Raw genomic sequence first — 14208 nt, forward strand, 5'->3', positions numbered from 1 at the left:
CTTTCTATCCAATCTGGCTTCTTGCAATTCCATTAGAAAACGAGGCAATGAGTCCACCATCTACTTGATGTAAAACCACATTTTCACTTCTATAATATTTTTAGTATACAAAGGACTTTGCAAGCCAACCAATCAATTTTTGTTGTTGTTGTTGCTGCCTTTCCAAAGTAAAAACCATGTTCAAGGCAGCTTGCAATGTATTAAAAAATTACATAACTACAAGCATAACCAAAGTATTCATAAACAAAACATCAAAAAGTACACAACCAAATAAAACAATTTTCATATAAATAATAAGATCCAAAACAAAGCTGCAAAAAATTGACATCAACAGCAGCAACAACTGCCCCACAACCAAAACCCTTAACAATACCCCAACACAAGTTATCCTTACAATAGCCCTGTGATGTCTAATAATAATAATAATAATAATAATAATAATAATAATAATAATAATTTTTATTTATACCCCGCCCTCCCCAGGCCTCAGGGCGGCTAACAAGCAATAATAAAAACAAATTGAATGAATACAACTTAAAACAAGATTAAAATACAACATTAAAATATTCAAACATTAAAATATTAAAATTCAGCCTCTTCACAGGAGGAGAAAGGAAAAAAGAAAGAGGGGGAGGGAATCAAATTGGCTCCAAGCCAAAGGCCAGGCGGAACAACTCTGTCCTATAGGCCCTGCGGAAAGAAATCAGATCCCGCAGGGCCCTGGTCTCATGAGACAGAGCATTCCACCAGGCCGGAGCCAGTGTTGAAAAGGCCCTGGCTCTGGTTGAAGCTAATCTAACTTCTTTAGGGCCCGGGACCATTAGGGTGTTGCTATTTATGGACCTTAAGGTCCTCCATGGGGCATACCGGGAGAGGCAGTCCCGTAGGTACGAGGGTCCTAGGCTGTGATCAGGAGTGTTGTACAATTTGGGGTACTGAGGTCAAAGAGGATGGGGATATCTTCAATATATGAATAGTAGCTTTTGACTTAGGATGTAAGGATGTTCTAATGAGTCAAGCAATGGTCCACACAGACCAGAATCTGGTCTGCGAGAGTGGCTGGAGTTGGGCAGTTTAGGAAGTGTTACCATTAATAGTAGTAGTTATTTCATTTGTTTAGCTGTAAGCCATAGCAAAGATAAAAAACATCCAGAGTTGAGCCTCAAATTTGGCCTTTAATTTCATGGCAGCCAACACGAATAGAGAAAGACACAAGGTAACCTAATTTTCCTGGTCCAAGAGCAAAAAGATACACTCATTTGATGTAGGAAGTGTTACCATTAATAGTAGTAGTTATTTCATTTGTTTAGCTGTAAGCCATAGCAAAGATAAAAAACATCCAGAGTTGAGCCTCAAATTTGGCCTTTAATTTCCTGGCAGCCAACACGAATAGAGAAAGACACAAGGTAACCTAATTTTCCTGGTCCAAGAGCAAAAAGATACACTCATTTGATGTAACAATATTTTCCCCGCAGCTAAATTCAGGCAGGATGTTTCACAAGGATCTTTATAATGTTGTATATTATATACAGTGGTGCCCCGCAAGACAAACGCCTTGCAAGACGGAAAACCCGCTAGACGAAAGGGTTTTCCGTTTTTTGAGGCGCGTCGCAAAACGATTTTCCCTATGGGCTTGCTTCGCAAGACGAAATGTCTTGCGAGTTCCTGCAGGGTTTTTCCCCTTTCCCCCCATTTTCCTAAGCCGCTAAGCCGCTTATCAGCTGATCCACTAAAAGCCGCTAAACTGCTAATAGCACTAATCTGCTAAGCTGTCAATGGGCTTGCTTCGCAAGACGAAAAAACCGCTATACGAAGAGCCTCACGGAACGGATTAATTTCATCTTGCGAGGCACCACTGTAGTAAGATAGTGAATAGCCATTTTACAAAAGAGACACCACCCTGGTGAGCAACTCATATCTGAGAGAGGCCATAATTAGAGCTGAGCAATGACCGAAAAGCCATCGATATTGGCTCCATCTCATCACTTCTGTATGAGCCAAGACAGTCAAATAACCTCCTTCTTCTAAGTGCAAACCACAACAAGAGACTTCAGAGAAGCTCTCCCTTTGTGCCTCTCAGCTTCTCACTTCCACTTGCTAGTGGCTTAGCTTGTGTGTTGGAAAGAACAGTGGATCGTAGGGTTTCTGTTGATGTTCAATGGCAGTTACAGGAGCCCTCCATCCACCTTTGGGCTGATGTAGGAAAAAGTGACCAGGGTCAGTAACAAAGGGAGGCCCTGGGCTGCAGGGCCTCATGTGCTCCTAGTGAAGAAGCCTTGGGGACCTGCTTAGCATTACGGAGTGAAAGAATGACTCAACAGTCATTGAGCTCAAACAGACTCATCTGATTTCATTTAAATTGTTGTCAGCTCTCCGCATTGCTTCTGCTAGCAAAAGGCTCCTGTGTGCTATGTTGATTTCGCTCACTTTTGCTTATTTTCAACAAGCTACGTCCTAACTCTGAAGCCCTTGACAGCAAGCTGGTGTGAAACGGCCCTGGCCTTAATTTGGGCCAAGAGAGAAGCACGGCCAATTCATTTAAAGTCTGCCCTCTGCAGAGCCCCAGTTCAGTACCTCCCTCCCATATTGAAATATACCGTATTTTTCGCCCCATCGGATGCACTTTTCCCCCTCCAAAAATGAAGGGGAAATGTGTGTGTGTCCTATGGGGCGAATGCAGGCTTTCACTGAAGCCTGGAGAGCGAGAGGGGTCGGTGCGCACTGACCCCTCTTGCTCTCCAGGCTTCGGGCAGCTATCTGGAAGCCTGGGGAGACCGGCACGACTTCCCGCTGGGCTCCCTAGGCTTGCGGATAGCAGCCTGTTCTGGGGGCTGGGGTCAGGGGAAGCTCGGGCTTCCCCCACCCCAGCCCCGTGCCTAGGGAAAAAATATTTTCCCCCCCTTTATTCCCCCCCCAAAAAAACTAGGTGCGCCCTATGGGCTGGTGCGCCCTATGGGGCGAAAAATACGGTACTCGGAGTCAAGAGTGGATTTCATGCTCTTTATTCAGCTCATAGTGGTGAGGAGGAATGGAAGTCCCCCCAGACTGTCTGCTTTATATACATTATTTACACAATGGGCCCCACGTGATTGGCTAATTCCAGGATTCTCCTGTAGGCCAATCAGGTTGCGGATTCACTTCCACCTGGAGCTGGACAGGGTGGCTCCTGTGGACCAATCAGACTGCTGCATTCTGAATCCTATTGTTCTAGACTGCTGCATTTTGGATCCTATTCAACTCAGTACATAACACATATAGTTCCAACACTCTCTTGCTAGACCAGGAATAGCCAACTTGGTGCCCCCCCAGAAGTTCCTGGATACCAAACTCCCACCCTCCCCAGCCAGCATGGTCAATAGTCAAGGATGGTGGGAAACAACATCTAAAGAGTGCCATCTTGGCTGCTCCCAAGTCCTACTGAGAAGTGGTGGGTGACATCATCATACTTTAATGCCATTGGACTGTGCCACCATCTTGCAAGGGCACCTTAATGTCACGGTGGGTGAGCCCTCAAGTACAAGGTATCTGATGAACTCACTTGCCTTATTATTTCTCCCTCCTTTCACACTTTCTAAAATAGCTCCTCATCCCTCCTAAGATGTTGTTTGCACGAGGGGGTCCCTAATGGATTCTAAGCGAAGACTCTACAAAGGTAACTTTCTGGGCAGAAGTGTCATGGTTGTGGGGCTGTCCATAGTCGCCTGGAGTTCTTCTGGGAAAAGGGTGCCAACTCCACTCCCAGGCCAATTTTGTAGGGTCTCTCAACTCTGTCAGGTGCTAGACAGGATGAGGAGATACAAAAGAGGAGTGTGTAACAGAAGCCTCAAGCTTACCTCCTCTTTGCCTTAGCCTCCAATGAAGTCACCGCAACAGAGCGCACAATAATGATAAAAGCAGGAAAAAGCCTAATAAAATGACCCCCGAGGGTGGGTTTAGTGAACGATTCCCCCCTTGCCCTTCCCGGACCACCAGCAAGCTTCTAACTCACTAGTTAGGTCCTTCATGCATGTATGTGAAGACATCAACTCCAGTTTACGTTACAAATTGCTAGTCTCTTAGGCTGGATCTAGACATGTCAAAGAAGTGATTCAGTTAAAAGCATTGTAAACTCATACAGGGGAATCCAGTAGGGAAAGACAAGACTCCACAGTGCCATCTGGTGGTGTATATGCATATACAATGCATATAAAACCAATCTAGCCGAGTCCTTAGACTGCCGTGTTGGTCTGCCATGGTCAAAACAAAATAAAAAAATTCCTTCCAGTAGCACCTTAAAGACCAACCTTAAAGACTGTTGGACTCTGGTTCAACAGTCAGTAGCACCTTAAAGACTGTTGGTCTTTAAGGTGCTACTGGAAGGAATTTTTTTATTTTGTTTTGTCCTTAGACTGCGTCAAAGTTCCTATCTAGGTCAATGGCAGTAGGCTTAGCTCAGTTTTCTGAGAACTTTGTAGAAGCAGCCTTCACCTCTTTGTACTTTGATTCCCCTGCTTTGTGGAATATGAAAGGATTATGGCAGCGGTGGCAGTCAAAGCGTTCTGTATCAAAACCCTTCCCTCCAATGATGGCTGCCTAAATTCAGCCTTGCAAAATGCTACTCAGTTACTGAAGCCTTCCCAGAATATTTTAAGACACTTGTGGAGTTAAGATTCTTTTCCATGTGTTTGAGTCATCACAGAACAAACAGGCAATAGAAGTTTTATATTAGTTCAAGACTCTGTGCTTTTCAAAATGGAGACAGCTGACATGTTCAACTTGCCAGTCATTGTGGAATTCAGAGGAGAGCAACTGAATGATTATATTATGAATGTGTAGCCCAGCTCCATATTGGCTTCAGAAAGCATCACAGCTTAATGGCCACTCTTACCCAAAGAGGTTGTGTATTCCAAAAACAGTTTTGCAATGAGCAAGGGGAAGGGACTTCTGATTGAGTTCTGGTTCATAGATACCATCGGAACCTTCTACCATCCAAAACAGGGGTGGCAAACCTTAGACCCTTCTGATCAGTGCTTTTTTCTTTAAAAAAAAATGTTTAGGGGTGCTCTCATTTTGACTCAAGAAAATCACCATTTTATAGTTCAAATTGGGAAAAATAAATACAGTAAATGGACAAAAGTACAAAGATTCACAAAATGTTTAGAGGTATGCGTCCCCCCAGAAAAAAGCACTGCTTCTGAAATTGTTTGATTCCAGCTCCCATCAGCCCCAGTCATCATGGACAATGGTCAGGGATGATGGGAACCAGAGTCCAAAAACATGGGGGGGGGGGAAGCACAGATTCCTCATTCCTGGTCTAAAATATAGAGGACTCTAGAAACACCACCAGATATCCAGTTATAAGACAATTATCTTCCAACACCTGCACAGAGCTGATGTGCACACCTAGTTCATCTCCAACTTTGCAGCGAGTGTTGATTTGTAACACATACCAATCCACACATTTGAAGACAGCAATTATGGGTCTGTACACTTTGCAGAACATTGATGAAGGCTGCTCCAGGAGAAAAGGAAGACACCTGCTTTTTCCAATACCTTCCAATTTAGTTCTAAATGTTTTATTACATCATTAATCCAAATTGCAGATTGTTGCCATGTGGACAATCTCTCTATATCCTCATCAACCGTGTTTGATATCACCCCAAATTCATCAACTCTCACCTGTTCCTTTGGGCTACCCTGGCTAAATGCACTGTAGATATAAATTTATTGGGAAAGATCTAGAGCAGGCATCTCCAAGCTTTGGCCCTCCATATGTTTTGGACTACAATTCCCATCATCTCTGACCACTGGTCCTGTTAGCTAGGGATCATGGGAGTTGTAGGCTAAAACATCTGGAGGGCTGCAGTTTGGGGGTGCCTGTCCTAGAGCCAAGAATGTAACTCCCACCTTCTTAACTTTTTTTTTTAAGCAGGTGGGGGTGCTCTAAAAAACTATGCATTAACATGCAGGTGCTTGAGTGAAACTCTGAATATTACTAATATGTGATATCTGTCTTCCTGTCTTATAATAGCCAGGTGCAAATAATCATTTCTCATCTTATCTGATCTATAAAATTTGAATAATAGGGCTATTTTGAAGAATACTTAGCCAAACTCCATGTACAAACTGAAAGAAGCGATTTTCCTAGTACAGTCGTACCTTGGAAGTTGAACAGCTTAGTTCCCGAATGTTTGGGCCTCCGAATGTCGCAAACCCAGAAGTGACTGTTCCAGTTTGCGAACTATTTTTGGAAGCCGAACGTCCAACGGGGCTTCCACAGCTTCCGATTGGCTGCAGGACCTTCCTGCAGCCAATCAGAAGCCACACAGTGATATTTTGGAAAACACTTTGGTTTTGGAACATTTTGGAACATTTTGAACATTCTGGAATGGAGTCCGTTCGACTTCCAAGGTATGACTATAATCAGTGCCCATGCTTAAAGGTGATACTTAGTGCTTGGTTTAATTTTGTTGTTGTTGTTGTTAGTGGCTTGATCCTTTCATTTTTAAAAGTGTTGTTTTGAAAGATTCCATGACATACTTTGAATTTAATAAAGAAAGTAAATAATAGCAACAGAATCAGCAAGGGAGGGGGAATTAAACAATGCAGTCCGTAAGTATCTATGGACTCCGCAGTGACTTACTTGCAACTTCTGTTCTCTTTGATTGATAGATTACCTCTACTAAAGCTTTGCTTTAGAACTTGATTTTCAATGTCAACACACAACAGTGGAACATAGAGTCATAGAACTGTACAGTTAAAAGGGACCCCGCAACCCTGTCGCGAATTCTCTGTGGCACTTTAGCAGAACTACTCAGAGTTCCAGGTTCTTCAGTGCAGTATATTTATTGTGAGCTATATATACACAAATACCATATTTTTTGCTCTATAACACTCACTTTTTCCCTCCTAAAAGTAAGGGGAAATGTGTGTGCATCTTATGGAGCAAATGCAGGCTGCGCAGCTATCCCAGAAGCCAGAACAGCAAGAGGGATTGCTGCTTTCACTGCGCAGCGATCCCTCTTGCTGTTCTGGTTTCGGAGATTCAGAATATTTTTTTCTTGTTTTCCTCCTCCCAAAACTAGGTGCGTCTTGTGGTCTGGTGCGTCTTATAGAGCGAAAAATACGGTACAGTGGTGCCCCGTAAGACTAATGCCTCGCAAGACGAAAAACTCGCTAGACGAAAGAGTTTTCCGTCTTTTGAGGTGCTTCGCAAGACGAATTTCCCTATGGGCTTGCTTCGCAAGATGAAAACGTCTTGCGAGTCTTGCGAGTTTTTTCCCCTTCCCCCCCCTTTTCTAAGCCGCTAAGCCGCTAATAGCCGCTTAGCCAATAGCCGCTAAGCTGCTAAGCCGCTAATGGGCTTGCTTCGCAAGACGAAAAAACCGCTAGACGAAGAGACTTGCAAAACGGATTAATTTCGTCTTGCGATGCACCACTGTATATACAATAATCTACAGGCTATAATACATGAGCAGTTCATACAGTCAAACAGAGTACCTGGCTGCACCTTAAGGCAAATAGGAAGACCTTTCTATCTCTCTGACCACACTCCTCTGTACCACCCATTTACTGCTGGATAGGTTTCCCCTTTAAACCGATGACAGCCAATCAACTGACAGCACATTACTGCTGAGTCTTTCTGACCCAGCACTTCCATAGAAAGTATTGCAGGCTGACTGCATCAGCCCGTTGCATCAGCTAGCAAACTCAAGCCTGCAGACTTACTATCTCACACAGCATTCTGTGAATCCCGACACAAGAGTCACGTAGTCCAGCTCCTTGCAACTCAGGAATCTCAACTAGAACATCCCTGTCAGATAGCCATCAAACCTCAGCTTAAAAGCTTTCAAGGAAGAAGAGTCTACCATCTGTATTGTGTATTCCCAAATCAGGCAGACCCAAGAGAGATGACCCCGTGTCATCCTTCTGAATGTGCAGCAGGAACATCTCAACTCTTATAACAATATGCATTTCCTTACCACATGGAAGTGTGTTGTGGGAGAAGAAGGCTGTCACTGAGTCTAAGGAGTGGCAGTTGTTTAGGTTCAGTGATATCTCCCCCCTCCCCCCAGTAGTTATTTAAATTACATCCTACCTGTTCAGGAGTTGTGCTGTTCCTACTGTTGCCCTAGCAATGGCATCAGAGAGCCCTTAAAAGAGATTAATCAACTTCGCTGCCCTTATATTCAGCAAGTGAAGACAGAAGCTGCCCGACAGCTCTCATTCCAGGTGTGCCCAGGTAGTGTGCTCCTCCATGCTCCCAAATCTCAGCCTCACACCTGTAAGTGACCGGTCCCATTCTAGCCCACACTGGTCTGACTATCCAACACAGAAAGATAGAGGCCCAGTATATGAAGCCCGCTTCCTGAAATCCCCACCTTCTCAAACAGAGGTTGTCAATGTGGCACCCACCCTCCAAATGCTTTGAACCCCAACTCCCTTCAGCCCCAGACAACAGGGCCAATGGTCCAGGGTCCAGGGATGATAGAAGCTATAGTCCACCACACCTGTAGAGGACCACTTCAGTTATTCCTGCTCTCAGGTAGTTGCCTTGAGACCGAGACATGGTGAAAAGTTGTGTGTGTGTGTGTGTGTGTGTGTGTGTGTGTGTAAAGTGTCCCAGAAACCATATTTACTTTTTTCCAGGGTTGCTTTCCATGCTTCAAATCATGAGCCCGCTCCAAGCTTTGCAAATATTGGCAGATACAATCGCCAAGTATCTGCAAACGTTTCCACCTGCCCCTGGTCTTTAGCCTTTCATATTTTTTCGCTCCATAAGGCGCACCTGACCATAAGGCGCACCTCCTTTTTGGGGGGGGGATTCAAGAAAAAAATATTATTTAAAGGGAGTGCTGAGCGGAGCCTGTATGCATCCCAGGCTCTGCTCAGCGCTCCCTTTCATGAGCCGCGTGGAGTGTGTGTGCGGCACTTGCAGGCTTCTCCCTCCTCAGGGAAAAGCCCCCATGAGCTACACACTCCGCACGGCTCTTTAAAGGGAGCGCGGCTCTTGGGAGCTTTTGCGGGAGGTGGGGGAAGTGAGAGAGGCTCGCTCTGTCCCTTCCCCCACCTCCCGCAAAAGCCAGGGATAGCCACGCAAAGCCTCCCCAGGGCTTGTGGGGCTGGGGGGGGAAGCCCGGGTCCCCCCCAAGCCCCAGGAACCACACATTCGCTCCATAAGATGCACAGACATTTCCCCTTAGATTTTAAGAGGGGAAAAGTGCGTCTTATGGAGCGAAAAATACGGTAGCTTAATCTATGACTATTTGCATCACAAAGCTGGGCCTGCTGAAAATTCAAACTGCAGTTAAAAGTTACAAGATCAGGCTAGCTGTGCATTTTCCTTTACCTGAAGACATCTAATGCAACCTGGTGGCTTACAAAGGCCATATTCTGATGTCTTTCTCTCTCTCTCTCCCCCCCCCTTCTTCTTCTTCCAGCAGTGCCATGGCTTCTTATTCTGCCTCCTGTACCAATGCCAGCCCTGCTCAGGGCATGAATATGGCCAACAGCATTGCTAACCTGAGACTGAAGGCAAAGGAATACAGTTTACAGAGGAACCAGGTGCCAACAGTGAATTAGAGACAACAGAGGAGTGTGGCCCCCGTTGCCGAAAGGAAAGCAACAGGTCAAAGGGCCGCCATCTTGCTTGGCAATTTGTCCATGCCCAGAAAGCCAGTCAGCCCAAACTAGGACTCAGTATTGGGAATAACAGCAGGATCCAAATTCAAAGGAAATAGCTTCGAAGGTGACTCTTCTCTCTCCTGGAAAATATTGCCACTTAAAGTACCAGCAAGTCTGTTGTAGCTCAATATAGTACGAGCTTCTTCAGTGAAGGATGCAAGGCTTATGACTGCACTTAAACTTATCCATTTCCTTCCCCCACCTGACCCATGGACCATTAGTTTCTGTGCCAGCCACTCACCCCTTTTGTTCATAGGCCTTCTGGGGAAAAAAATGGATTTCTGGAACCAAAGACCCCATTGTTCATCATCACTTCCATCACTCTAAAGCAATAGTGGATCACATTTAAAGTTGTGACTGCCAGCACACACCTGGGTGCCTTCTTGTTCAAGTCTTTATATCCATTGCCTGGAAATTATTTTTCTTCTTTACTTCTTCTTGTTAGTAATTTGAGGCCAACCTTGATTTAGAAGTGTGTGTGTCTGTGTGTCTGTGTCACCGTTTGTTCTGCCACAGTCTGTTTGATACTGTTATGTTGGTTGCAGGAGATTTAAAAATGCCAGATATGAAAGTATGTTATTTTGAACCCATTTTTACAGATGTAGGAATATGCAAGTTTTCAAGTCACACAGAACTCATTTTATGAGAATGTAAGTGTGTGCACTTGAGGCACTCAAAAGCCTGTGTATGCTTCCAGCTTCTTGGAAAACCCAAAGAAGAGCAGAGTCCAGATTTGCAGGTGCTGTCCATGGGAATTAGTTTTCTGTTTAAAAATTGGAAGCCTAATCTGGCACAGAGTTACACATGCTTGCATCCCTGGATTTCAGTGGGCTTAAATGTGTGCACCTCTGTTGGATTGTGGCCCCACGTAACTTTCTTGCTACTTCTGTTTCTCGCCACATTCAACAGTGTTGTCCAGAATCATTTGATTTATATATACTGTATATATTTATATATATAAAATATACATGCAAGCTTTGTGAGTTTTCTTTTTTTTTATTAAACAAAATAAAATGAAATGAGAGAGCATTCTGGTTGTAAGTGGTCATGCACCAAACTGCAAAACATAGCAGGGCGTTCTGCAGGCTGTCCCTCTCTCCCCAAGAACCCCTCATGCTCCTATCAACAGATACTTTTCTTCTACCCAAGGACCCTGACCATTGGGACTCCCATCCTTTTAGGCCTGTTTTGGAAGAATATTCGCCCTGGATGGAGGTGAGGAATCATAGAATCATAGAATCATAGAGTTGGAAGAGACCACAAGGGCCATCGAGTCCAACCCCCTGCCAAGCAGGAAACAGCATCAGAGCACTCCTGACATATGGTTGTCAAGCCTCTGCTTAAAGACCTCCAAAGAAGGAGACTCCACCACACTCCTTGGCAGCAAATTCCACTGTCAAACAGCTCTTACTGTCAGGAAGTTCTTCCTAATGTTTAGGTGGAATCTTCTTTCTTGTAGTTTGGAACCATTGCTCCGTGTCCGCTTCTCTGGAGCAGCAGAAAACAACCTTTCTCCCTCCTCCATGTGACATCCTTTTATATATTTGAACATGGCTTCAGGACATTGCTGAAGAGTTGGGGATTCCCCTCCTCAAGAAGAAAGGAGAGACGGTCAGCTGTGCTCTCACTACCTACCTGAGAGTGCATCGCTCCACACCATGAAAGGGCTGTAGTTCAGTGGACGAGAACATGCTTTATATGTAGGAACCCCCAGGCTGAGTCCCTTTTTTGCATCTGTTTCAAGGAAGGATCTTCTTAAGGACCAGGAAGGAAGACACATTTGTGCAAGGCCTTCAGCCTTCTCAGATCCAACCTCCACTCCATCTTGTAACATGAGACCCACTTTTATTCCACCCACCTTCCAAGTTAAGTCCATCCTTTGCTATGGGCAACCTTTTTCTATGGGTGGCTGCATTCCCTCCAGGATGATCTGCTAGGGGCCATGTGCTGGGGATGGGCAGGGCCAGAGCAAATAGTGAACTTTCTGGAACTCCCTTACCTCTCCACCTCTGCTGGTGGAAAGACAGGCTTCTTGTGAATGAAGAGGTGTGAATGAATTCGCTGCTCCAGGGTGATGAGCTGCAAGGGAGAAGAGCAGCCGACCACCTTTCACCTCTATTGGTTCTCCAAAGGGGGAATTTTGGCAGGTGCAGCTATCAGCTGTTCTTCTTTAGTTATATAAAGGAACATTGCCTTCCATTGCACCCAATCTCTCCCACTCCTTCTGTTGCTCTGCAGCTGGTTTGTTTGTTTGTTTTAAATCAATGCCACTAGTTCAACCCATATTAGCACACGGCACAATCCAGACCAGATGGTCTAACTCAGTTTCATATGTTGACGAAGGAGCCAGTGGCTCAGATTATGTTTTGATGTCTCTGGGTTCATCAGCCCTCCCATTCTTAGAAGGTTTTGCTCCCTGACTCCCTGCCTTACTCAGTTCTGTAACTCTGCCTGTCTTTCTGCATCTCCTGACTTTTCCTACCAGGCCTCCGTTTCCCCTGCTCACCTGCAGTCCCTCTGTGGACCTCAAATTTCCCTCTGTGTAAGGTGACAAAACAAATGCTCTCCCCTTTGGGGCCATTCAGTTCACTCCAACTATAATGGAGCTTGCCTGAGAGATCTTCACTGTCACACTGCACGTTCCTTATTATTGAAGGTCACATCAGATGTCCCAGGGAAGAAATGCCTTCCTTTTCCACTTACACTTTCAATTAGCACATTTATTAACATATAGGGCTGCTCTGCTGGTTTACTCTTGACTTGATTTCCTGGTAGAGGTCATCCCATGTTTGTGATGTTCACAATGTCCCCAGCATGGTATTTCCTTATGGCAGAGCATGCGTACAGGAGCACTAAGCTACATGCCAGTCTAGCACTAAGGATGCTCAGTCAGTAGACCGTGAGACTCTAATTTCCGGGTTGTGGGTTAGAATGCATGTTGGGCAAGAAAATCCTGCACTGCAGGGGGTTGGACTAGATAAGTCTCATGATCCCTCCCAACTTTACAATTCTATGATTCTAAAATTTTAAGACAGTCATTTTGTTTTTGTTTTTTTTTATAAATATTTTTATTAAGTTTTAGAAAAGACAACAAACAAGAAAAAGAAAAACGAATACACAAAAATACAAAGTTATAAAGTACATACGAAAGAAATATAGTTTCAAAAAAGAAAAGAAAAAACACATTTTTTAAAAAAAGAAAAACCCCCACAAAAATCCCTCTTTTTACTTCTCATCTTTGATTCACTTATTTTCTTGACTTCCTCACATCTCCCTTTTTTGTATCCCTGTTAAAAATTAATTCAGCAAATTCATATCCAATTAATTTGTCTAATTATCCATCCAATCTTATTTTTAACCTCGTTGCTAGAACCCCTTCAGTTCCTTTCAATGCCATTAACATTCAAAAATTTTACAATATTTCTGTAAGTAAATTTTAAATTTCTTCCAATCTTCTTCCACCTACTCTTCTCCCTGGTCTCGGATTCTGCCAGTCATTTCCGCCATCTCCATATATTCCATTACTTGCATCTGCCATTCTTCCAGAGTGGGTAGATCTTGTGTCTTCCAATGCTTTGCGATGACTAAGACAGTCATTTTTACCACTCAAGGGAAACGGCCTCAGCCCAGTATACCTGAAGGGCCAGCTCCGAGAGCCTTCTGGCAGTTCCCTCACTGTGAGAAGTGAGGTTACACGGAATCAGGCAGAGGGCCTTCTTAGTATTGGCACCCGCCCTGTGGAATACCCTCCCACCAGATGTCAAGGAAATAAACAATTATCTGAATTTTATAAGAAATCTGAAGGCATTAAGCAAACAGATGGCAAGACTGCGAGCTATCTATTATTTTAGTAAGTTGTGTGCAGCAAATATATGTAGTATAGGGGTCAAGTTTAGAACCCACAAAAGTTGAGAGCTGGTTCAGCAAAGTTGTTTGTTTGCTCTTGAGCCCATCCTCAGATCCCCAAGGATTCAGGCATGACAAGCCAGATATCATCAGCCTTGACCCCACATTTATCATGTATCTAGAGGACCCATTAAGGTTTCACTTAGTAGTCAAAGAAGTGTAGATTAATCTCTGACAGGTAAGCGGGAAATATGTTCTGACAGCAACATGCTCTTGTCAATAAAGCTGAATTGCCCAGAACAGGCCAGAAGTTGAGGATTTATAAAAAGGTAAAGGTAAAGGACCCCTGACAGTTAAGTCCAGTCATGAACAACTCTGGGGTTGCGGCGCTCATCTTGCTTTACTGGCTGAGGGAGCTGACGTTTTTCCACAGACAGTATTTCTGGGTCATGTGGCCAGTATGACTAAGCTGCTTCTGGCAAAACCAGAGCAGCGCATGGAAACGCCATTTATCTTCCCGCCGGAGCAGTACCTATTTATCTACTTGCACCTTGACGTGCTTTTGAACTGCTAGGTTGGCAGGAGGTGGGACACAGCAACGGGAGCTCACTTCGTCGCGGTGATTTGAACCACCAACCTTCTGATCGGCAAGCCCTGGGCTCAATGGTTTAGACCACAGCACCACCCGCATACCTGAGG

General features: G+C 44.5%; 1 protein-coding gene across 4 annotated transcripts in view; it reads left to right on the forward strand.

Moving 5' to 3' along the window:
- Nucleotides 1–10637, forward strand: part of PRRX1 (paired related homeobox 1) — an 82637-nt gene extending 72000 nt beyond the window's left edge. Inside the window, exons 4-5 of one of the 4 annotated variants that reach the window (XM_081866162.1) lie at nucleotides 3581–3652; nucleotides 9420–9558. In XM_081866162.1, coding sequence (XP_081722288.1) covers nucleotides 3581–3635 — 55 coding nt within the window. In that variant the 3' untranslated portion in view covers nucleotides 3636–3652; nucleotides 9420–9558. Of the gene's footprint in view, nucleotides 1–3580; nucleotides 3653–9419 lie in introns of all 4 variants that reach the window. The other 3 variants (XM_081866163.1, XM_081866164.1, XM_081866161.1) reach the window with 3 other exon arrangements.
- Nucleotides 10638–14208: the final 3571 nt, after the last annotated feature.

Source organism: Podarcis erhardii, assembly GCF_964252035.2.
Source record: "Podarcis erhardii genome assembly, chromosome: 6".
NCBI lineage: Eukaryota > Metazoa > Chordata > Lepidosauria > Squamata > Lacertidae > Podarcis > Podarcis erhardii.